A 26,566-nucleotide genomic window follows, 5' to 3' on the forward strand; every position below is an offset into this window, starting at 1 on the left:
GAATGGGAGAAAATATTTGCAAATGAAGCAACTGACAATGGATTAATCTCCAAAATTTACAAGCAGCTCATGCAGCTCAATAACAGAAAAACAAACAACCCAATCCAAAAATGGGCAGAAGACCTAAATAGACATTTCTCCAAAGAAGATATACAGACTGCCAACAAACACATGAAAGAATGCTCAACGTCATTAATCATTAGAGAAATGCAAATCAAAAGTACAATGAGATATCATCTCACACTGGTCAGAATGGCCATCATCAAAAAATCTAGAAACAATAAATGCTGGAGAGGGTGTGGAGAAAAGGGAACACTCTTGCACTGCTGGTGGGAATGTGAATTGGTACAGCCACTATGGAGAACAGTATGGAGGTTCCTTAAAAAACTACAAATAGAACTACCATATGACCCAGCAATCCCAATACTGGGCATATACCCTGAGAAAACCATAATTCAAAAAGAGTCATGTACCAAAATTGCAGCTCTATTTACAATAGCCAGGAGATGGAAACAACCTAAGTGTTCATCATCAGATGAATGGATAAAGAAGATGTGGCACATATATTCAATGGAATATTACTCAGCCATAAAAATAAACGACATTGAGGTATTTGTTATGAGGTGGATGGACCTAGAGTCTGTCATACAGAGTGAAGTAAGTCAGAAAGAGAAAGACAAATACCGTATGCTAACACATATATATGGAATTTAAGAAAAAAAAAGTCATGAAGATCCTAGGGGTAAGACAGGAAAAAAGATACAGACCTACTAGACAATGGACTTGAGGATATGGGGAGGGGGAAGGGTAAGCTGGGACAAAGTGAGAGAGTGGCATGGACATATATACACTACCAAACGTCAGGTAGATAGCTAGTGGGAAGCAGCCGCATAGCACAGGGAGATCAGCTCGGTGCTTTGTGACCACCTAGAGGGGTGGGCTAGGGAGGGTGGGAGGGAGGGAGACACAAGAGGGAGGAGATATGGGAACATATGTATAACTGATTCACTTTGTTATAAAGCAGAAACTAACACACCATTGTAAAGCAATTATACTCCAATAAAGATGTAAAAAAAAAAAAAAGTTTCTTTTGTCTTTACACAAAGACAACACAATCATCTATGAAGAAAATCCTATGGAATCTACAAAAAAGCTACCAGAATAATTTATTTAGCAAGAATGCAGGATAAAACATCAATATGCCAAAATCAATTATATTTCTATATATTAGCAACAACCAGAAACTGAAGAAAGTATTTTTAATACCATTAACAATAGCATAAAAAACATGAAGCACTTAGGAATAAAGTTAACAGAAGATGTGCCAGATCTGCCCACTGAAAACTTCAAAACCTGGCTGAGAGAGAGAAGACTTAAATAAAGGGCGAAGTGGAGCTCATGAACCGAAAAGCTCAATACTGTCAAGACGGCAGTTCTTCCCAAACTGACTTACAGAGTCAACGGAATCCCAACCAAAATCCCAGCAGGCTTTTTTTGTATAAACTGACAACCAAATTCTAAAATTCCATATGGAAGTGCAAAGGACATACAATAGCCAAAGCTTTGTAAAGAATGCAGTTGAAAACATACACTACCTGACTTCAAGACTTACCATGTTTCAGTAACCAACACAGTGTGTTACTGACATCATGATAGATAAACAGATCAATTGTGCAGGACAGAGAGTACAAAAATAGACCCGCACATATATGGGGTAATTGATTTTAGAAAAAAAGGCAATTGAGTGGAGAAAGTTTAGTGTTTTCAACAAATGCTGCTTGTACAACTGCTATCCATATACGAAAAACAAAATGAACTTTAACTCTCACACCATATGCAAATGTTACTGCAAAATGGATCATAAACTTAGATGTAAAATCTAAAACTACAAAACTTCTAAACCGATCAATTATACTGTATTAAAATTAAGAACAAGTCATAGACTGGGAAAAATATTTGCAAAGCATCTATGTAATAAAAAACTTGGATCCAGAATATATAAAGAAGCCTTAAACTCAGTAATAAGAAAGTAAACAACCCAATAAAGAAAAAATTAAGCAAAAGAGGTGAACAAATACTTCACCAAAGACAATACACAAATGGCAAATAAGCACATGATAGATGCCCAACATCATTAGCCATTAGAGAAATACAAATTAAAACCACAATGTAATACCACTACACACCTATTAGACAGCCAAAATGAAAAGGAATGACCGTACCAAACGTTGGCAAGGATGTGGAAAAACTAGAACTCTCTGGTGGGGAATGTAAAATAAAACAATCACTTTGGAAAACACTCTGGCAGCTTTTTAAAAGTTAACATACAACACAGCACTGTAAAGCAATTATACTCCAATAAAGATGTTAAAAAAAAAAAAAAAGTTAACATACATCTACCAAATGACCCAACCATTCCACTCCTAAGTATTCACCCAAGAGAAATAAAAGTATATGTCCATACAAAGATGTGTACCCAAATATTCATTGTAGCTTGATATGCAGTAACTGGAAACAACCCAAATGTCCATCAACAGATGAATGGATAAGGAGTGGTGTAACCAGACAATGAAGTATCTCTCAGCAATAAAAAGGAATCAACTATTGATACACACAGCAAAATGGATTAATCTCAAAATAATTATCCTGAGTAAATTCAGACAAAAAGAGTACATACTGGATGGCTCCATTTATCCTAGATTCTAGAAAATATAACTAATTTGTAGTAACAGAAAGGAGACTTGCTAGCAGTTCCCTGAGGATGGGGAGGGGGGCAAGAAGGAAAGGATTACAGAAGGACGTAAGGAAACTTTTTTTTTGGGGGGGAGGGGGTGATGGATATGTTCATTAACTTGATTATGGTAATGGCTTCACAGGTGTACACATATGTCAAAACTTATCAAATTGTATACCTGAAATATGTGCAGTTTATTATATGACAATTATACTTCTATCAAGATGTTTTTTAACAACCCAGTGATGGGACTTCCCTGGTAGTCCAGCGGTTAAGACTCTGCATTTCCAGTGCAGGGGGCATGGGTTCGATCCTTGGTCGGGAAACTACGATCCCGCATGCTGCGTGGCCGAAAAAACAAATAAAAAATAAAAAACCCAGTGATAGGGAAAGATACATTGTGTCAAGACGCACTGAAATCCTGTTAATGGTTGAGACCATTTCTGTTATCGTCATATCAACCTTTCTTCACTGTAAGATAAATATGAGATCAGAGAAGAGAAACAGGAAGAATTTTGGGGGGAAAAACAAAGAATATGGGGAAAGGCAGAGTAGAAGCAAATGTAGGTTGGAGAGAGGTAATTTAGCTAATCCTTAACAGTATTAAAAAGTCTAAGCTCTGAAAAGAAAATGCCTACAAGGAATCCCAAGGATACCTGCTAAAATTCACATGCAGTAGCAAGAGTAGTAATATATCACTAATCGCTAAAAACGACGGCAACAAATAAAATCACCAAAAAAAGACACTTCCTCCAACCTGCTCAACATCTGTTTTGTTCTGAATTTAGGGTACATTCAGCATTTGAATTATTTCGACAGCCACGTGGAGATCATTAAAATTAACCGTTTTGAAGAAATAAATTTAAAATAGGCCTTTTAAAAAGGGCCATCCTTAAAAACCCACTGAAAAAAAAAGGAACAGTGAATGAGATTTAAAGGTTAAAAAAGCAGTATCACTGTGGTCCATACATGGCATGGGTAACAATGATCACTTACGCCATTCTCCTTTCTTCGATGTTCACCTGGAACTTTTACACCATTTCTTTTTAAACTTGGATCCTGAGACCTTGGTCCGCTCACTAGGCACAAAATTCAGAAAGCAGGCATTAACACTAGAGTTGACAGATATTTTAAGTCCCAGTTCATTTCTCAGTTCCCTGGTGGCGCAGTGGTTGGGAGTCCGCCTACCGATGCAGGGGACACGGGTTCGTGCCCCGGTCCGGGAAGATCCCACATGCCGCGGAGCGGCTGGGCCCGTGAGCCATGGTCGCTGAGCTTGCGCGTCCGGAGCCTGTGCTCCGCAACAGGAGAGGCCACAACAGTGAGAGGCCCGCGTACCGCAAAAAAAAAAAAAAAAAAAAAGCTCTCTGATATTTTAAGTTGAAAATATACTTAAAATGCTTTCTAGTAGCAATGAAGTTAAGGTCTCGTAATTCAGCCTGTTCTGGAAAACCTTACTTGGAACGGTGAATAAATAGCATTACAGGGCTTCCCTGGTGGCGCAGTGGTTAAGAGTCCGCCTGCCGATGCGGGGGACATAGGTTCGTGCCCCGGTCCGGGAAGATCCCACATGCCGCGGAGCGGCTGGACCGTGAGCCATGGCCGCTGAGCCTGCGCGTCTGGAGCCTGTGCTCCGCAACGGGAGAGGCCACAGCAGTGAGAGGCCCGCGTACCGCAAAAAAAAAAAAAAAAAAGAAAAAGAAATAGCACTAGAAAATGTCACATGCTAACCATTCCCATGCGTCAGATACCACAGGAGGCGAAGTTAAGAAAATACATGTACTTCTGATTACGGGTCATTCACACCGTTTGCTTAAGTGGCTCCTCCCAGTTCTCTATTTAGCTACTCAGCAGTGAAATTGGGAATAGTTTCATTGAAAGAAATAAAAGTGAAAATTACATCAACCCATCCTTGTACTCGTTAAAGAGTTTGTACCTTACACAGGAAGGAAGCAAATGAAAACAGAACAAGTGGCATTTCGAACATTTGGTCATTTTGCGATAATTCCGAAGTATTATCAAGTATTTCCCCATTTATTTAAGTAAAAAAATTTCCATTTTCTTAGCTTGGGAAAGTACTAATTGGAAAACACTGTGCATTCTGCTTTTTTGGCTAAAAAGAATTTTTCAAGCCCGAATATATGGGTCTTTCAGTACCACTTAAAGCATCATGAGGGGAAAATAGTCTTAAACTGATAAATTATAAGAAACAATATCAAAGAGAATTTCTTAAATATGTGAAATTAAGCTTAGACCTGTACTTCCCAGAAGTTAGAAAATTTATTAAGTTATCTCCCAAGAGGTTTTAGATTAAAATTTCTTTTGAATCAAATCTCTATTGTACCTGCCTGGAAGCTTAGCACAAATTTCCAGTAAATAAGTATGTCTATCCTCAGGGCCACGTACCACACTTACATCTAACTCCAATGCGTTAGCTTTACTTTTTTTTTTTTTTTTTTTTTTTTTGCGGTACGCGGGCCTCTCACTGTTGTGGCCTCTCCCATCGCGGAGCACAGGCTCCGGACGCGCAGGCTCAGCGGCCATGGCTCAGGTGCCCAGCCACTCCGTGGAACGTGGGATCTTCCTGGATCGGGGCACAAACCGGTGTCCCCTGCATCGGCAGGCGGACTCTCAACCACTGCGCCACCAGGGAAGCCCTACTTTTAAATACTGTTCAATTCTCTGACAAAACAGCTCAGGTAACCTGTGACAATATTTCCGTAGAAGAAAAAAAGAAATCTATCACTTAGGAATAACTGCTTTCTTTGCTGCCTCAAAGAAAGAGCACTCCGCCAGTTTCTCCTTGGCATGTTCAGTTACATAATCAGAGTAAAAAGCAAGAGTTTTAAAATTAATGTCATATACATTCTGGGTCACAGGTCCTAGTTAAACTGGAAAAAGAATACAGTAACAGTCTCCTAATCTGTAATCTAGAAGTCTACACCACAAAGGCTGTCACTGAACAGCAATCCTGTTTTATCCCAGTTTAGACACTATGTGGCACTGGTGTTCTGCAACAATGTGAAAACAGCGTCTTTATCTTCAGATTATATTTCTCACATTACAGACACACTGAAACTGCGTACTGCACTATTGAGAGGCTGTTTAATAATTTACCCGGTACGACAGAGAAAGATATTTGAACTAGTAGATCAACGGGGAAAATTCATCTAATTTACTAAAAGAAGATGTATGCAGTAATGTAAACAAAGAACAAAATAAAAATAAGATGCAGATGCCAACTTAAAACCACAAAAAAGAAGGCTGCTTTAGGGAAAAAAAAAAAAAGCATGCTTATTTAAAATAAAATTACAGACACCAGAGACACTGAAAGGCCTGCGAGCCAGCCTGGCTGAAGTGACTCAGGTTCCACTCCTGCCTCTGCCTCTAGGGACGTGGCCTCTGACAAGTCATTTAACCCCTGAGTATCAGCCTTTCTCATCTGTAGAGTAAGAGGCCAGACTAAGTCAATTCTGGGGTCCCCCACAGTCTGAATGTCTAATTGCTGGGTACCATGTGGACATTTGTACTAAAGGAATAAAACTGAGATTCTGTGACATCTAATAATTAACCTCTGTTACCGACATTCTTACTCCCAAGAATTACACATATACTGAAGTCACAAACCTTCCATTTTAAAAGTTCCAACATTTTTAGAAACACCTAGTAATCATGCTCCGGCCAGTGGTTTCCCACTGAGAACAAAGTTTCCCCACAGATCTCAGACCTGAAACTGCCTTTTCTCCCATGTCCTATGAGATCTCCAGGGTCACAGGGATAGCTGTGTCCCGATGTCTAGGGCTGCTTTCAGCCCACTATTTCTCCACCTTCATGTATTACCTTCTACCCTCTCCTCACTGTCATCTATAAACTCTGGTCACAACCCTCAGTCACCGCAGATGTGACCACCTGACCCCCCTGTTCTCCCCACTCCAAGTCCTGCCTTCATGCTGGATGACCTTACCACCCAAAAGCTCACCTCTAGGATCCGTGGCCTCCTACCTCCTCTCTAATTCAGGATCATTTCATGGTCCGGTGCAGGACCACGTCACCTAGAGGTGCTCTACCCCTGAAATCTTAAATTCAGACTCTCTACTTTTTGACCATAATTTCCTCTCACTGCACCTGTGCATGAATCTGAGCCATGCAGTTCCTTAGCACTGGTCTGCTCTTGCCCTGCAGCCCCCCTGCCTTCACTTCGCCCCCACCCAGCTTAGACGTCATCTCACCAACATCCTCGTCTTCCCTGTCCCACTGACTCCACTGAACTGGTCTGGTCAAACCCCAACCTTGGGTCAATCCAACCATCTCCTCTTACAACCCTCTGGGCTGCAGAGCATCACTGGGGAAAAAATCACCCATGGTCTCCTGGTCTCTAGTCTCAACTGGCCTCCAGGGGGACCCTGGTCCCCCAGCAGCACTCTCTCCTGTTCTCCACCATGGCTCCAACCATCACTTTCACACGGCTGTGCCTCCTATCTCAGAGAAAACAAATGTTCTCAGATGAAAAGACCCTCCCACTGCTCCCACAGGGAGCACACATTTACCTGCATCTGCAAAGTTTCCCTTCCACCCAGTTAAAATGGAAGAGAGAATAAAGACGCAGACTTAGAGAACGGACTTGAAGACACAGCAGGGGCGGGGGGCAGGGAAGGGGAAGCTGGGATGAAGTGAGAGACTAGCATGGACATATATACACTACCAAATGTAAAATAGAGGGCTAGTGGGAAGCAGCTGCATAGCACAGGGAGATCAGTTCGGTGCTCTGTGACCACCTAGAGGGGTGGGATAGGGAGAGTGGGAGGGAGACGCAAGAGGGAGGAGATATGGGGATATATGTATATGTATAGCTGATTCGCTTTGTTATAAAGCAGAAACTAACACACCATTGCAGAGCAATTATACTCCAATAAAGATGTTAAAAATAAATTTTAAAAATAATAAATAAATAAATAATGGAAGAGAGATCCTTCCCCCGCCACCTCCCACTGGCTGACTTGCCCATTGAGCATTCCTCCTCCTTGTATTTCAACCCGCTGCTCTACTGACTCTTTCCTTCCCACCCACATTAAAAACTGTCGCCAAATTTTTCCCATCTTCCAAGAAAACAGAACAAACTGAACCACACCCCTTTCTCCCCACCCCCCAGTCAGGGCTTAGAGGAGCTGTCTATCCTCGCTGTTCCCACTTCCTTACCTCTCACTTACCCCCCAAATCACCTGGCTCCTAATCACGTGCTACACCCGAGCATGAAATAAAACTTCAGATCTTTGTTATGACTGATAGGATGCTACCTACCAATGTCCCTGCCAGGGGGGCGTTCATGGCGAAGGAAGAACCGAACTTCACTCCTCTGACTTCCAAACCGTTGCAGGACATCAAACATTCGCTCATTATCGGCAACTGGACGTTCTAAAAGAAACGAATAAATGAGGTACAAATCATGTTATCTGCAGGTAAAAAGAAAGACGAACATATCATTTACTGTCTATCCTTCATGCAAATTATGCATTAGGAATGCAGAAGTTACTTAGCATCTTACATCTTTTTTTTTTTTTTTTTTTTTTAGAAAATGAAGCATCACCAGCTTTCCACCCATATGATCAGGGTCAAGCGTGGGTGGAGTACTGGGGGGAGGACTGGATCCAGGCCGCGAGCAGGAGCTCAGGAGTCTAATTCAGCGGCCCCTCACTAGCCACAGGCAGGCTGGGAAGCTCTGCGGGTTCCAAAGCTCCTGTCATCTATTCCATAGGACAGTCTCTGAGGTCCCTTCTAACTCTAATGGCTCTATGATTCTCTAAGTATACACATGAAACATTAAAAAACAGCTTTCTAAATAGTGTAGTCTTACTGTCTATTGTTTTTTTAATTACAATTTTATAAACTGCGTTAAAAAAAAGATCAGACACTTGCATTTCCAAACAAAAGCCTCTTTACTGCCCTGAAAATATGCTTCTTTGGCCCTTCTTCCGATGAGACTGCCAGTTGTCAGAACTCTTCTAGAGACAAAAAGAAGGGCATAGATAAATACCCTAATAAATGGGAACTTTAGCAGAAACCAGATATCTTAAGCTCCCCTCAAAAAATCTTCCAATCTTGAGGGCTTCCCTGGTGGCGCAGTGGTTAGGAACCCGCCTGCCAATGCAGGGGACACGGGTTCAACCCCTGGTCCAGGAAGATCCCACATGTCACGGAGCAACTAAGCCCGTGCACCACAATTGCTGAGCCTGCGCCCTGGAGCCCGCGAGCCACAACTACTGAGCCCACGTGTCACAACTACTGAAGCCCGTGCACCTACAGCCTGTGCTCCACAACAAGAGAAGCCACCGCAATGAGAAGCCCGTGCACCGCAACGAACAGTAGCCCCGTCTTGCCGCAAGTAGAGAAAGCCTGCGTGCAGCAATGAAGACCCAACACAGCCAAAAAAAAAAAAAAAAAACTTCCAATCTTAAGGGATCTGGATATAAAAACCAAATATACTGTCTGAGGATGTAACTGTTTAAAATGAAAGAACTCCGGTAACATCGATATAATTTTTAATATAAGAAAGTTGAAACAGCCTAAGAAAACTCAATGCACTTGTCAGTAATCAAAGACACTATCTGAGTACCTTAAATAAACAACACGGGCAGAGAATGGGGCAGCCAAGGGTTCAGCAGCCAATTCTGTGAACTAAGCCCTGAACTTAATCTGCTCGGTTGCAACGAAGTACAGCTCTGGTTCTTGACATACTGAGTTGACACAGATACCCCTCTCTCCTCTAAACTGGGGAAATTCTAACTAAGACCACCCCGCAAAAGGAAACACCCATAGCTGAGTAGACACCCTCCCAAAAGAAACTCTCAGCAGACCCTCCACCTCCTCACAAAAAAACCAAACACACACACACACACACACACACACACAGACACTTTATTTCAAAAGAAGTGAAATCCCCAGGTTCCATAAGCAAAGAGGGAATTCAAAGTAAGGGAAGTAACTTCCAGTCCACGCTGGGTTGGACCGTCTTACAAGGTCTAGGAGCTAAGGTCCTGATGGCCTATGACGACAAAAAATCAGGCTTAGGCCAGCAAACGCTGAAATACACTTCAAAGGGTCTCAAAGCCGCCTATTCACCCCATGCTCTGACCACACCAATCCCCTTGTCCTGGCATCCGTGCCTATGTGACTTGGAACAAGCCATTCCTAGCATTGAGAACTGTCCCCATCACTCTTTTCTCCTTCTGCAGATGGAGCACATCCATCTATTCCTGCAGTCATCGCACTGTATGATAAATGTCTGCTGATTCCTGCTTTTACTTGAAGGCAGGACACTTTCATCTCTCTATTCCTCACATCAAGCACAGTTCCTAGTACATTATAGGAATCCAAGAAATGCTCTCTTAGCAAACAAATGAGCGGGGAGGAAGGAAATGGAGATGGCAAATAAAAGCTACATATTTTGAAAGACTGTCAGTTAAAGGAAATGGGAAACTTGAGAAGCTAACAAAGTGGAAGCAACAAATTTATTATTTTTATTTTTTAAATTTTACTTATTCATTTATTTATTTTTGGCTGCACGCGGGCTTTCTCTAGTTGTGGCGAGCGGGGGCTACTCTTCATTGCGGTGTGCGGGCTTCTCATTGTGGTGGCTTCTCTTGTTGCGGAGCACAGGCTCTAGGCGCGCAGGCTTCAGTAGTTGTGGCACACGGGCTCAGTAGTTGTGGCTGTAGAGCGCCAGCTCAGTAATTGTGGCGCACGGGCTTAGCTGCTCCATGGCATGTGGGATCTTCCCGGACCAGGGCTCAAACCCGTGTTCCCTGGACTGGCAGGCGGATTCTTAACCACTGTGCCACCAGGGAAGTCCAAATGTACTATTTTTAAAATGGGGCACCTTGAACAATTTACAGCAAAAAAGGAGGAGTTGAAAACATAACAGCTATTACTTGCTGAGAGCTAACATTAAGTGCTATGCTAACAGGGGCTATGCTAAACCCCCTTCAAATGTCAGCTCCTGGGATCCTCACACAATCCTATGCAATAGATTCAATTATTATCCCAATTATGCAGGGAAAACACTTGAGGACTACTGGAATTAAGTACCTTGTCTGAAGTTATAAAGCTAGTAAATGAAAGAGACAAGATTTTGATACCTAAGACCTTGATCTTAATCACACCATACAAACAACCTTCAAATGAATTATGAATTCACTGTAAGCAATCAGAAGCCCCAAAGAATTTTTCATGGAACATTTCAAGGTAATTCTAAAACATATCTGAAAAAGAAAATACACAAGAATACTACAGGATAACAATGAAATAAGCACTTGCCTTACAATACCAAACCTTTTATAAAACTATAGTAATTAAAACTATTTGGTCCTATCATAAAACTAGAAGAAAACAATAAAAGTAACTGACTATAAAGCTTATAGAAACATAACTTCATATACGATATAACAAGAATTCAAAGTGACATTTCACATCAGCAAGGAAAAAGACAGCTGTTCAATAAGACACTTAAAAAAAAATTCGCGGGGGACTTCCCTGGTGGTGCAGTGGATAAGACTCTGCACTCCCAATGCAGGGGGTCTGGGTTCAATCCCTGGTCAGAGAACTAGATCCCACATGCATGCCGCAATTAAGAATTCACATGAAAAAAAAAAAAAGAAAAAAAAAAAAGAATTCACATGGCACAACTAAGGAGCTGGCAAGCCACAACTAAGGAGCCCACGTGCTGCAACCAAGGAGTCTGCCTGCCGCAACTAAGACAGGCACAACCAAATAAATAAATAAATAATTTTTAAAAAAATTCACGGGATTTCCCTGGTGGCGCAGTGGTTAAGAATCCGCCTGCCAATGCAGGGGACACGGGTTCGAGCCCTGGTCCGGGAAGATCTCACATGTCATGGAGCAACTGTGCACCACAACTAAGCCTGCGCTCTAGAGCCTGCGAGCCACAACTACTGAGCCTGTGTGCCACAACTACTGAAGCCCACGTGCCTAGAGCCCATGCTCCACAAGAGAAACCACCGCAATGAGAAGTCTGCGCACCGCAATGAAGAGTAGCCCCTGCTCACCGCAACTAGAGAAAGCCTGAGCGCAGCAACGAAGACCCAATGCAGCCATAAATAAATAAATAAATGAATTCATTAAAATAAATAAAAGAATTCCATCAATAATCAAAAACAAGGAGACCATGCCAGGCTCCCAGAAAAAAAAAAAGTTTCAACTCAGAGAGTGAGCCTTGGCAAAGTGAAAGAACACTTCTTGCTCTAAGAAAATCAGCCAGAAGGGTAGGCACACATGCAGAGAAACCTGAGGTAAGTACAGAGGAAGGAAACCGAGGAAGCTCACAATGCGTGGTTTCAATCATCTTGGGAAAGTAATTTGCAGAATGCAAGGAGGCCACCAGAGCAACGAGAAGCTCATTTATTCATTCAGTAAATATTTATCGAGCACTCCCTCTGAGCTGGGGTGCAGCAAGGAACAAGACAAGCAGGTCTCTGCTCTTAGGGAGTTTACATTCTTGTGCGTGTGTGTGAGGCTACGGGGATTAAAGAGGCAATAAACTAATAAACACACACAAAACACCGGACACACCTCACGCAGAGGATCAAATCAGGATGGAGCTGTAAAACAGAGAACCTCATGCCTGCTTTAGTAGGAAGCTCGGGAGAAGCACCTCCGAGGAGGCAATGTTTTAGCTGCAATCCAAATGACCAGAGGGAACCGGCAATGACAAAATCCGGAGGGAGAGCAATAGAGGCAGAGTGAACAGCTGCCGCCACTGGCTCTAAGGCGGGAAAGAGCGTTGTTTATCCAGGAATATAAAATAGCTGCAGGAGGCAGGCAAGGAGGAAAATGGTTCCAGATGACATCAAAGACCTCACAATCTCAGATCAAGACTTTGGATTTTATTCTAAGTAGAAGAGAAAGCCATCAAAGGGTTTAAACAGGAAAGTCAAACTATCAGATTTTTTTTTTTTTTTTTTTTTTTTTTGCGGTACGCAGGCCTCTCACTGTTGTGGCCTCTCCCGTTGCGGAGCACAGGCTCTGGACGCACAGGCTCAGCGGCCATGGCTCATGGGCCCAGCCACTCCGCGGCATGTGGGATCTTCCCGGACCGGGACACGAACCCGTGTCCCCTGCATCGGCCGGCGGACTCTCAACCACCGCGCCACCAGGGAAGCCCGAACTATCAGATTTTTATTTAAAAAGGATCACTTGGGTTTCTTTATGGGACTGGTCTAATCTAGCTCCTATGTGAAGTAAGCAATTCGGGGAGAGTGCAGAAGACCTTCCTGAACACACAGCTGTAGGGAAGTCAACGGAAGATGAGTAAGAGGACTGGCCTGGGAAGCAGCGGACGCTCAGCTGGAGTCACATACCATGAACGGTGTGAATGCAATGAACACAGTGGGAAACTCGTGCTGGGACACTGCACCCCCAGGGGAGAAAAAGGAAACAGTGGGAGCTCACCCAGGCTGTACAGAAACAAAGCAGAAATCATGAAAACTTATTCCCGCATCTACAAACTCCTAAGGGGCCAAAAAGAAACCAGGCTGTCCCATTTCAGGGCTCCAAAGAACTAAGTAAGGGGGTTGATGTCAAGGCTTAAAATAATGCCTATGTCTCCAGCCACCACAGTAACTCAACACCGAAGAGCTTTCCCGAAAAACCTACAGAACCTCAGAGAGGGCAAAACAGTCAGGACACCTCAAATTCCTAATTAAGTGCAGCTTAAGCGTACAAGAAACACTTGTGAGCGCTATACATTTTACCATAACACCCCAGAAGCTTCCACCCTGTGTATCAGCTGCCTATCTTTTGACCTTTTATACTGGAGTGTCCACGGTGTCCTGCAGAAAAAGAAAACAGCAAAGAGACTTTGTAGGTCGCCACAGAACTGGACTGAGAATACTAGCTCTGATGGACACCCTATCCCGCAGTTTCTCCACGGATAAACGCGTGCGGCACACAGCGCCTCGTCTAAAACCGATGACAATGAAAGACGGCACGACCGAAGCACGCATACCGGAGCCGCACCACACTTCAGCCAGGTGGCAATCGCTCTCGCCAGGTTCTTTGCAAAGATCCACCACGTCCCTGCAGATGGTTTCTGGAGTAACTGGGACTTCCGTGAAGTGCTGCTCGTTGTTGCTGAGGTACACGGTAAGAAACATCTGGAAACAAAAGGAGAAACACAACAGTTATCAGTACTGTCTACACTGGTGCTGGTCACTTTTTACTCACCTCGGATTCCTTTCCCCAGATGGTCTCAGTTGAAGTGCAAATGCACAACAGGACCGTCTGGCTGTTCCCTGGCCTGAGGAAGGGAGGGACCTGGAGCTCGGCCGATGGACACCGGCCCCCCTCTCCTGGCAGCGCCTGCAGAGCCCTTGGGGATCCCCGGAGCACAGGCAAATCAGTGCATACAAAAGGTCGTATTAAATTTTCTTCTGGGAATTCCCTGGCAGTCAAGTGGTTAAGACTACCTGCTTCCAATGCAGGGGACATGGGTTCAATGCCTGGTCAGGGATCCCACACGCCCTGTGGTACGGCCAAAAAAAAGTCTTCCTCTGACATTTTATTCATGTTATTTGTTTCCCAAATACTTATGTAGTTCTTAGTATGATGTGCCAGACCCATACTACAAATAGATCTTCTTATCAATCCTGTGAAGATGATCAGGGGATGATGATCTCACACACACACACACACACACACACACACACACACACACTTATGCAAAGCCTCTTTTGGGAAGGATACACAAGAACAAAACATGTGTTGCTTCTGAGGGTGGGGATGTCTTTTTTTATAAAAAGAAAAGATGCAGGGCTTCCCTGGTGGTGCAGTGGTTGAGAGTCCGCCTGCCGATGCAGGGATCACGGGCTCGTGCTCTGGTCCAGGAAGATCCCACATGCCACAGAGCAGCTGGGCCTGTGAGCCACGGCCGCTGAGCCTGCGCGTCCGGAGTCTGTGCTTTGCAACGGTAGAGGCCACAACAGTGAGAGGCCCACGTACCGCAAAAAAAATAAATAAATAAAAAAGAAAAGATGCAGTATCTACTTTTACTGGGAGAAAGACTGCTATTGAGTTTTATTTATTTATTGTGGGGTCTTCGTTGCTGCACGCAGGCTTTCACTAGTTGCAGTGAGCAGGGGCTACTCTTTGTTGCGGTGCACGGGCTTCTCATTGTCGTGGCTTCTCTTGTTGTGGAGCACAGGCTCTAGGTGCGCGGGCCTCAGTTGTTGTGGCACGTGGGCTCAGTAGTTGTGCCTTGCAGGCTCTGGAGCTCAGGCTCAGTAGTTGTGGCGCACGGGCTTAGTTGCTCCACGGCATGTGCGATCTTCCCGGGCCAGGGCTCAAACCCGTGTCCCCTGCATTGGCAGGCAGATTGTTAACCAGTGTGCCACCAGGGAAGCCCAATACTGCATCTTAAAGACACTGCAACTAAAGAATTCAAGTTTTAAAAAAATAAATAAAAATGCATGACAATTAAAAAAAGGAATACAAGTTTTCATACCTATTAAATAACCAAAAATAACCCAAACAAAAAAACCGTTGTTAACTCCCAGTACTGAAGAAACTGAGTGAATCAACAAACAAATTGATGGCGGCAATGCAAGTCAGCACACTCCCATGCTCACTCACTCAGTGAGGACCTATACCGGGAAGATTCGTGTGTATCAGGATAAAACAAAACAATAAACAAACAAAAACACCAGCCAACTTGAAAGCGTAATCCCACTGTGAGAATTTATCCTGTGAAAATAACTCTAATCAAAGAGAATACAAAGCCTGTGAAACATGAACTTGATGGGCCATTATACATTCTGGAAAAATAATTAATGAGACTATGCCAAACACTGGGGGAAATTGGGGTTTTAAGGCTCTACCAAAGCAGAATGAGTAGGATCTGCACTGTGATCACACTGACACAAGGACATCATACAACAGCTGTAGCACCTGCCAACAGTCAGCCAACAGCTTCCCATCCAGCTTAAACCTCGCTGCCCATTACCCCCGAGGTGAGACAGATGCATTAGGCTCTTCTTTTTTTTTTTTTGCGGGGGGGGGTAAGGGGGGAAGGAGGGGGAAGGCAGTGCCTCATGGAAACTATGACGGAAACTGGCTAGAACAGCAGACTGGCTGCCTCAAGGATCCGGTCCAAGTAAGGGGAGAAGACGACATGCGTAAGAGAAGACGGCCCACTGGGTCAGCAGGCTCAGCCCCCGGGGGCTTCCCACCTCCTCCCTGCACTAAAACCATGAGTTCTTAAAGTAAGCCAAGTCTCCACTTCCTGCAACCAAAACTCTTTAACTCACATAAACATGTGTAGCAAAGAAAGTAACCCCCAAAACTAGAAAACATGAGAAGCGTACCCATTACAGCTAGAGGGTAACCCAGAAAAAAAAAGAGTTTAAGTGGATAATGTTGAAACAGTAAAATATATAAAATCAAAACTAGAATTTGCCAGGATGAGCTCAGAAGCTTTCACGCTGTTATCAGGTTCTCCACATTCTGATCAACTGTGCTACATAAAGATAGATACATAGTTCTAGGCCTCAACTTAGTCAACACTTTCAAACTGTTCCACAAAATGAACACAGGTTTCCACCCTGCTGCTGCTCTAGATACATATACAGTGCATTTAACGAGAGATAAATAATTTACACTTTAGTACTAAACTGTAGTCCTCCTCAATATTCCCTACCCACACCAATACTTTCTTTGAAGTTCAACACTTCAAACACAGTAACTGTTTTCTTCGTAAATATGAGACCTAGAGGCATTTATTAAATTACAGAAATATTTAATATACAGTATATATACGAAACATACTGTATCAACAAATAAAAGGCTATTACATAAGACAACAGCACCTTATTCAAACGATCCTCCCACTAAGGACCAAAAAAAAAAAATCTGGATGAATATGTTTAAATTTAAGAGCATTAAAAGCTAATGAGGGGGGACTTCCCTGGTGGCGCAGTGATTAAGAATCCGCCTGCCAATGCAGGGGACACGGGTGCGAGCCCTGGTCTGGGAAGATCCCACATGCCACGGAGCAACTAAGCCCGTGCGCCACAACTACTGAGCCTCCGCTCTAGAGCCCGCAAGCCACAACTACTGAGCCCACGTGCCACAACTACTGAAGCCCGTGTGCCTAGAGCCCGTGCTCCGCAATGAGAAGCCCGCTCACCGCAATGAAGAGTAGGCCCCGCTCGCAGCAACCAGAGAAAAGCCCGTGCACAGCAACGAAGACCCAATGCAACCAAAAATAAATTAATTAATTAAAATTTTTTTTAAAAAAAAAGCTTATGGAGAGGCTTTACCTGGGTTCAGTCTCCAGGCTGCGTCCTTGGGCAGCTTCGAGCTCGGGGGAAGGCAGGTGGAGCGCACATTCCAAAGACAGGAAAGTGAGTGCACGGCCTCCAAGCTGGGGTCCAGCTTGCAGGTCAAACCTGTGGTCACGCCTTCTTAATGACCTTCCCCAACAAATGTTCTTCCCTGTGTGCCAGCACGGCCTGCCCTCTCATCTCCCCAGGTCTTTATACTCCAACACTGCCTTCCCAGAGAGGCCTTCCCTGGCCATCCTGCCTAAAATCCCACCACCGTGCTCACACGTGCGCACACACGTGCGCCTCCACTGTCTCTCCTTGGCACAGTGACCATCATACCAAATATTATATTTATTTCACTTGCTTTTAATATCTGTCTTCCCTGCTAGAACATAAGCTCCACGAAGTCCAGGGCTTTTTCTGTTCCATACAATATCCTCGGCCCCTTGATCTGTGCCTGGTCTGTGACAAGCACACAATAAGTATGTGTTTACGAATGAATACGTCCAGTAGCTGTTACTGCACTTGACAGATTCACCTCTGATTTATTTTCAGAGTAAGTGTTCCCTCGGGTATTGACAGATGGTAGAGCAGATAGTATACAGCACAGCTACACGCACTGACAGAAATTAGCTTCCTCTCCTCATTTCTTCAAGCTTACATCATGCTACGTCCTCCTACTTCTGTTTCAACATTCTTTTCATTCATGAAAGATATATAGGCCATCTATTTTTGTTTTTTTTCTTTTTGCCACACCGCCCAGCTTGTGGGATTTTAGTTCCCCAACCAGGGATCAAACATGGGGCCTCGGCAGTGAGAGCACTGAGCCCTAACCACTGGACCACCAGGGAATTCCCTATAGGCCATCTATTTTATGGTTTAAGTTCTAATGTAGAAATCATCCTCACTAAATAGTTATTATAGCACACAGCACAAAATTCAAGAGAGAGAGAGAGCACGCTGCGTGGAGAGGACTCAGCCAGCCCAGAGGAATAAATACCCAACTGGCTCCCTTCTTCTTATATCATCCATCCTACCACTCCCCACTGGATAAACCCAGCTAGAAGTCGGACGGCAAGGGAGGCCATTCATGTGGCTTATAGAAGTCAACCTCCCGGGGCATAAAGCAGGGTAGAGACAGGCCATGCTCAAACTCAATTACTTCAACCTCTATGTGGTTAGAGAGGGTCCTTGAGCCACAATCGAAACAGAATGAGAACACACGATATAGGAAAAGAATATCCCAAGCAGAGGGAATAGCAAATGTAAAGGCCCTGAGGAGGAATCAAGTTTGTCACATCTGTGGAAGAGGAGAGAGAGCAAGAGGAAAGGATTATAGGAGATCAAGTCAAAGAGGCCAGATGATGCAAGACCTTAGAGGCCACTGGTCCTCAAGATGTGGTGCGGAGAGAGGGTCTTTAACTATGGATGGCTAGGTCCCATCTTCAGAGCTTCTGATTCAGTAGATCTAGGATGGGGACTGAGATGCTGCATTTCTAACGAGCTGCCACGTGATGCTGGTACCTGCTGCCCTGGAAACCACAAGCTGAGAACCACTGTTCAAAGGCCAGAGCAAGGAATTTGGATTTTAATCTAAGAGACCATTGGAGGCAAATCATTAGAGACAAAAAGTAGGTTAGTGGTTGCCAGGGCTGGGGGAGTGACTGCTCAGAGGTACAGGGCTTCTTTTTGGGGTGATGAGAATGTTCTGGAATTAGTGGTGATGGTTGCACCGTCTTATAAACACACTAAAAAACACTGCATTGGATACTTCAAAATGGTGGCACGTAAATCATATCTCAACTTTTTTTAAAAAAAAGAAGTCACTGGAGGATTCTGAACAGGGTATTGAAGTCATTTTTATGTCATTTTTAAAAAAATCACTCTGGCTACTATATGAATAGACTACAGTGGGACAGGCACGGAAGACCAATTAAGAGGAAATGTAGCACATAAAATGAGATATAATGGTAGCACAGACTGCAGGTAACAGCAAAGGTAGTGAAAAATGGCTGGACTGGGGTTATATTTTGAAGCAGAGCCAGCAAGACTGGCTTAATGGACAGAATATGGGATGTGAGTGTAGAGAGAAATTAAGAGTGAACGTGGATTTGGTGTCTAAGCAACGGAGTTAAGAGTAGTGTGACTTACTGAGATGAGGAAGGTGGAACGAGCTGGGGAAGGGCCCACAAGTCAGGGGTCTCGTCCAGAAGTCCTACAGAGAACAAGGATCCAGCAAAGGACTGGGAAAGATCCATCCATAAAAAAACCAGAAAGAAACCCAAAGGAGTGTGGAGTACCAGAGACCAAGTAAAGACAGTGTTTCAGATGAAGCTTAGAGATCTCAGAAATGCGGGCTGAGGACCGGTCCCCAGGCTCGGCAAGGTGGAGGCTGCTGGGCGCCTTGACCAGCGCTGGCTGAGGAATGAGATTGAAGGCCCGGTTGAGACAGGCTGAGAACCTGAGGGAAGGATGCAGAGACTCAGAACAGAAAGACGGAAAAAAACGGAGCCACAGATGGAAGGAGACAGAGTGAAAGGGGTGCTTTGTTTCTTCTTTATTTCAACATGGAGTTTTTACAGGACGCTTTAATGGATGGAATGATCCAGTCAAGAGGAAATGATGTGGGTGATGCTGAATCTGTATCTCTAGCCACTGCCTGCTCCCTAGACTGCCCAGCGGTGATCTGCGTCCGGAGAACCCACAACCACTTCATGCTAGGCTTGGCCAAAGCAGTCCCGTTCTCACTTATTTTCTTTGTTGTAGTGATTTTACTTTTTAAGTTACAAAGATAGTTTACCTTTATTTTGAAGATTTCTTAATTGGACACCACAGCATGGTGACAGCGATATAGCTGGAAGAGGTGTCTTTGAGCCATGACAGTATGACAGCTCATGTGCAGCTGAGAGCAAGTGTCTTCCCATCCACACCAGAGAAGGGGTGGGGGAGAGGGACCACCCACCGGGCCCAGCTGCTCCTGATGGCCATAATACCTATAACTGCTACACTTCCCCCTAGAAAATTCTGATTAGAACACAAAGCATTTGAAATCAACCTTTAAAACTCACTTCACCCATCTTTAAATTTATAGACTTTAAGTATGTCCCCAAGTTATAAAGGTTAAATATCACTTGCATTTATATATCACTTATAATTTTAAATCTTTTCATTATAATCTGCCCACAATTATGGGCTTTACTGATAATTTATAACTATTTCAAATTTTATAGAGAAAGTGAAACGGGCATTTTCTCAATAAGTATCAATTCTCTTCTTAACTTTACTTGGAAAAGGAACAAAAAAGAAAAAAGATGTGGTTGTCAAGTGGCGGGGTGGGGAGAGGGATGGACTGGAAGTTTGGGGTTAGTAGATGCAAACTATTACACTTAGAATGGATAAACAACAAGGTCCTACTGTATAGCACAGGGGACTATATCCAATCTCCTGGGATAAACCATAATAGAAAAGAATATTAAAAAAAATAAAAGAAGAATGTAAAGAAAAAAGAGAAGAGGGTCAAAACAGAGGGCTGGTTAAACTAATCTATCATGTTAACCTGAGAAAAAGTAGGCACACATGCTCTTTATATTGCTACTTTCCTTTCGTCTTTGTTTCGTAAGTGTACTGTGCTACAAAAGATAAAAGAATTCTTCAAAATGTAATTTAATTACCTAAAAAATAAAACAAAATCAAGATGAAGCTGTTTTTATTTCATTTTGATGAAGCAGTTTTATCAGCATGTCGAAAACTTACTAAAGAAAGAAATTTTAGCCTATTCTATCAACTAAGTCCTTCTGAAAACAACTGTGGCCAAGAATTCATGATCTTTAATGATAAAAAATAAAACTGCTAAATCTTAGAAGGAATTTAGAAGGAAAAAGCACAAAGAGCAAAACTTTCAAAAATGTGTCAGTTATGTATTGTTTTATTACAAAACAGTATTCACCATATCTTACTATACAACTGGAAAAATATATGTGCATACATACACGTAATACATGCAAAGAAAAAAAAAAGGGGCCTGGAATTAAATTCACCAAATTAACAGTAGTTATGCCTTGGTGATAAGATTAAGAAATAAATTTGGGGGAGCTTATCTATGCTTAAGTTTTCTAGAATGATTAAACATCACTTGGATAATAAAATTGATTTTTTTTTTTTTTTTTTTTGTGCGGTACAGGGCCCTCTCACTGTTGTGGCCTCCCCTATTGCGGAGCACAGGCTCCGGACGCGCAGGCTCAGTGGCCATGGCTCACGGGCCCAGCCGTTCCGCGGCACATGGGATCCTCCCGGACCGGGGCACGAACCCGTGTCCCCTGCATCGGCAGGCGGACTCTCAACCACTGCACCACCAGGGAAGCCCTAAAATTGATTTTTTAAGGAATCAATAATGAAATTAGTAAGATAAACATAAAGTACCATTTTTATTCCCTGGGCCCTTGCTGTGAGATATGTAAGGCAAATCAATATCTGTCTGACAATGCTTTTCTAGGGTTACCATACTGCCTTAACTTTAGCCGGGGACTAAAAATAAAAAATCAAGAAATATATCTTAAATGTCCATTAGAATGGAATATTATTCAGCCATAAAAGGAATGAAGTACTGATGCGTACTACACATAGATGAACCTTGGGAACATTATGCTAAGTGACAGAAGCCAGACACAGAAAGAAACATCCAGAAAATTCAAATCCATAGGGACAAAAACTAGATAAATGTTTAGCAGCGGCTGGGGGGCAGGCAGAATAGGGAGTGACTCTGGAGGATGGAGTTTCTCTCTGGGGTGATAAAAATGTTCTGGAATTAGTGGTGATAACCTTGTGAATATACTAAAAAAAAAAAACCCTACTGAATTATATACTCTGTAGGGTGAATTTTATGGTATGTGAATTATATCACAATTAAAAATGCCTACTACATACTTACTATGTGAGAAATATAAAAATCTCTTAAAAGAAATAAAATTTACTCATGAAAAGATTAGAGAACAATTTAGCACCAAATTACATGAGTGAGGCTGTAGGTAACATGGAAATTCAGAAAAGAGAAAGATGAATGTGATCTGAGGTACACTGAGGTTTCAACAAAGAGGCATAAATTAATGGAAAGCATTAAGAAATAATAGAAAAATAATAATCTATAATAACCTTACTTCCAAAATGCCATCTTTTCCTGATGCTTCAGATTTTTTTTTTTTTTTTTTTGCTGTACGCGGGCCTCTCACTGTTGTGGCCTCTCCCGTTGCGGAGCACAGGCTCTGGACACGCAGGCTCAGCGGCTATGGCTCAGGGGCCCAGCCGCTCCGCGGCACGTGGGATCCTCCCGGACCGGGGCACGAACCCATGTCCCCTGCATCAGCAGGCGGACTCTCAACCACTGTGCCACTAGGGAAGCCCCAGATTTTTTTAAAACACCATATTCTCAAGAAAATAGAGGTGACTTCCTTAGCTTCTTTCCCATATGGAAGCAAGGAAAATGGAGTTCCCTAGAGTTAAATCCCCTGGGAGGCTGCCGTGAGAATCCTGGTTATTCTCACTGACTCACAAATGTGTTCCTGGGAACTTGTGACATAAATTAACTTCATCATAAACAGTGCAGCAATAATCAGATCAAAACAACACATGAGCCTTTACAGCTGCACCTGCGGCTACGAGGACAATAAATTGCTGGGGCATCTGAAAATGCTCATGGCGTCTAGCTTGGATGGAACAGAGGAGATGGCTTTTCTTCCCTTAAAAGCTGGTCAGCCCTTCTCAGTGACATACAGACATCAACTGTTAACTTCTTTCCAACTTGTAAATCAAGAACTTCATTTTTTTATAGTATGAGCCACAAAGAGAATAGATTACCCAATAAACAACAAGAGTCAAATCTAGAATATACTTAAGAGCAGAGGCTATAACAGACAGATCACATAGGGCAATACAAATGGTAAAACTTGGGGGTGGGAGGATAAATTAAATTAAAACAACAAGGCATCACTTACAACTATTAAATTAGTCTTCTATTAAAAGATGATATAACAGAGATGAGGTTGTGGGAAAGTGATTCATTCAAAGACATAATGATGGTACTAAAAATTGTTAAAAATCCCGTTTAGAAAGTAAAATGAATCATGTATCAAAAACCATAAATTTATGTATACCTCATGAATCATCCCTAGAGAAATAAATAAAATGAAGAAAAACTCTAAATGCCTGAAGATTTTCACTATGGTGCTAGATCAATAAACAGCAAGATAGAAAACTAAATATCCAGTAAGTTAAGCAAGGAAAAGTAAGTTAAAATACAACTGCTGGAAGGACTATGACCCAGCTACCAACTACTGTAAGTATAGTGTTAGAAAAATGGTAAGAAAAAGTTATAAAACAGTAATATTAAGTTGTAGATTGTAACCATTTAAAACATCTGGGGACTTCCCTGGTGGTGCAGTGGTTAAGAATCCACCTGCCAATGCAGGGGACACGGGTTCGAGCCCCTGGTCTGGGAAGATCCCACATGCCGCGGAGCAACTATGCCCGTGCACCACAACTACTGAGCCTGCGCTCTAGAGCCCCCGAGCCACAACTACTGAACCCACGTGCCTAGAGCCCGTGCTCCGCAACAAGAGAAGCCACCGCAATGAGAAGCTCGCGCACCGCAACGAAGAGTAGCCCCCGCTCGCCGCAACTAGAGAAAGCCCGTGCGCAGCAACAAAGACCAAACGCAGCCAAAAATAAATTAAAAAAAAAAAGTCTAAAACATATGGACACAGGAACTGACTTGTATGGAATATGTAAGTGAAATCCATGGTATTAGGAGATCGGATATAGATGTCACTTTAAATTTGTTTAAATCTCAACGTTAATATATTTTTACAGTAATTTACAATTTAAAAGTACACATAACACAATACAAATTGTGATAAAACAATGTGAAAATATTTCAGTAAAAATAGTAAATGTGGTTCGATTCTTAAAGTGATCAATCTGAAGAGAAAGAAGATTCAGGGAAAGATCAAACACTATGTTAAGTTGGGCCAGGCCACACCTCCCCACACGCTGTGCACGGTAATTCACACCTGTCATGTCTGAAGGAAGGTTTGCCTTTCCAAACATCCAAAGTCACAGACAATTTTCACTTAAAAAGAACAGATCAAAGATTTATTTTTAAGAGTTCCATTTTTACAGGACATGTATTCACTGTAACTATAATGTTATGCTATTAACACAAGAATGACTCATTTCAAAGAGGAATTATTTCAGATTAAAATTTGGAAGACTTTTCCAAGAGGAAATTAAAAAAAAAAAACTGGCCGGTGCATTTACAAGAAATGTACTTGTGTCAGAGGCCAAAGTTTATTCCTTTGACTGAAAAAACCATGTGAAGTTCCACAGAAAGAAAAAAAGAATTAAGAGTTTAAGACATTCCCTGTCAGAGAAAGGAAATTAAGCTTTGCAATAACACCTTCAGAGCTTTGATTTACAAAAACTCAAATTGCTTAGGTTTACCTAAGAGGGGAAAAAAAAAACAAACAATGTAAGAGGAGAAAAAAATTGTCCTTTAGAGAAAAATGAACAATCTGTAAAAAGAGTGACATAAATCCTCTGCAATCTTACAACTCACAGGAAACTCACCATAGGGACAGCCAGGTAATAATGCTCGTAGTGAGATTAAAGTCAAGATGGGTTTTGTATTTAATAATTCCTCTGTGGAGAAAGAATGTCATGAATGAAGGAAGCCCCCAGACTTCCTGCTAGAAGAGGATGCTGCCACTAGGCTTCCTATAACTGGTCAAGAAAAACACCTCTCTTAACACTCATACATCCAGAAAGGGGATTTGATTAAGACATAGCAACAGCAACCAAAGCTTCTTTCAATCTCTCAAATGCACAGAGCCAGTCAGCCCAACTATGGCTTACAACCCTGGAAGGGGGTTAGAAATGAGATGCAGAGAGTTCCGATCTTCCGGGTTTTCAGCGTCCTGCCCCTTGGAGTCCCGGCTGTCTGCTCCCGTGGTCGCTCTGCTGGCAGGGACCGTGCACCGAAACACCCGGTGGCTCACTTGGCTCCCTATCTTGGACACACTCCGCCCTAGAGGTGGGCTGGGCTGCCGGCCTTCTGTAGGAAGTGTGCTGTCCCGTTACCCCAGTTATCCCAGCCTGGTCGGCCCTTCCGCCTCGCCCCCCATCTCAGTGGGCAACCCAACAGAGGTCTCTGTGGAGCCTCCCTCAGGAGCAGCGGGGATACAGCTTTGAGTCCTTTCCCTCAAACAGATACTCTCCAGCCTCCCTGATGATCAGTCCAACCTTATTACAGTTATCTGATGATCACTGCTTAGAGAGGCCTATTATGACTTCTGAGCCGTCTCTCCTGCCTAGAGTTTACTCTCGAGGCCATTAAACTGCTTTATTAAATTTTCATCAATTACCATGAGTTACATCTACTAATGTTGTATTAAAGATCAATGATATTTAAACCTACTTCTACACTAAGTATACCACTCATACACCACATGTACTGCCTTTTTAGCATGGAATATTTTAAACATCAGTCCATCAGTTTCTATGAGATATCTGAGTTACATAAAAAAAAATTATAAAATCATATTCAATGGATTTTTTTTTTTTTTACATCATAAGCTATTTCTTTGGTCACAATAGCAAGTGAGTAGAATCTAGAAATCAATGACACATTCGTCTCAATACCAATTTGAACAGTACTGTTAGAAAAGTTCATCACAGGGCTTCCCTGGTGGCGCAGTGGTTTAGTCCACCTGCCGATGCAGGGGACACGGGTTCGTGTCCCGGTCCGGGAAGATCTGACGTGCCGCGGAGCGGCTGGGCCCATGAGCCACGGCCGCTGAGCCTGCGCGTCTGGAGCCTGTGCTCCGCAACGGGAGAGGCTGCAACAGTGAGAGGCCCGCGTACCGCAAAAAAAAAAAAAAAAAGTTCATCACATATGGGATATCCTAGCCATTCATTCAGTGTTACCTAGAGTCCACAATCATTTTCTGAGATAATTACCATTCTGGGGAAAATGACACAGCACATATGAAGTGGTTACTTTAATTGTGGGAAAAATTCATTACATACTAAAAACTAGCTGGTCTTAGGTATCTGATTACATAAGCACTTCATCTACGTCAACAGAACAGTCACCTCCCCTGAGACTGAGTCTTATCCCATCAACGTCAGTCACTCTGAAGAAGTTCCTCCTTCAGTTTCCTCTCAATCCCAAAAAAAAAAAAAAGCACTCCTTTCGGGCTTCCCTGGTGGCGCAGTGGTTGAGAGTCCGCCTGCCAATGCAGGGGACACGGGTTCGTGCCCCGGTCCGGGAAGATCCCACATGCCGCGGAGCGGCTGGGCCCGTGAGCCATGGCCGTTGAGCCTGCGCGTCCGGAGCCTGTGATCCGCAATGGGAGAGGCCACAGCAGTGAGAGGCCCGCGCACCACAAAAAAAAAAAAAAGCACTCCTTTCAAGGAGTACTACTGAACTGAAAACTGCAGGATGAGTAAGACA

At 43.1% G+C, this 26,566-nt stretch overlaps 1 protein-coding gene across 1 annotated transcript in view; it reads right to left on the reverse strand.

Moving 5' to 3' along the window:
- TP53BP2 (tumor protein p53 binding protein 2) overlaps positions 1–26,566 on the reverse strand; it is a 66,744-nt gene that overhangs the window by 30,537 nt on the left and 9,641 nt on the right. Inside the window, exons 2-4 of the mRNA XM_082658263.1 lie at positions 13,752–13,899; positions 8,033–8,146; positions 3,731–3,813 (exon numbers count right to left, since the gene is read on the reverse strand). Of these exons, the coding sequence (XP_082514389.1) occupies positions 3,731–3,813; positions 8,033–8,146; positions 13,752–13,899 (345 nt within the window). The remainder of the gene's footprint in view (positions 1–3,730; positions 3,814–8,032; positions 8,147–13,751; positions 13,900–26,566) is intronic.

This window comes from Grampus griseus, assembly GCF_964374135.1.
Source record: "Grampus griseus genome assembly, chromosome: 1".
Classification (NCBI taxonomy): Eukaryota; Metazoa; Chordata; class Mammalia; order Artiodactyla; family Delphinidae; genus Grampus; species Grampus griseus.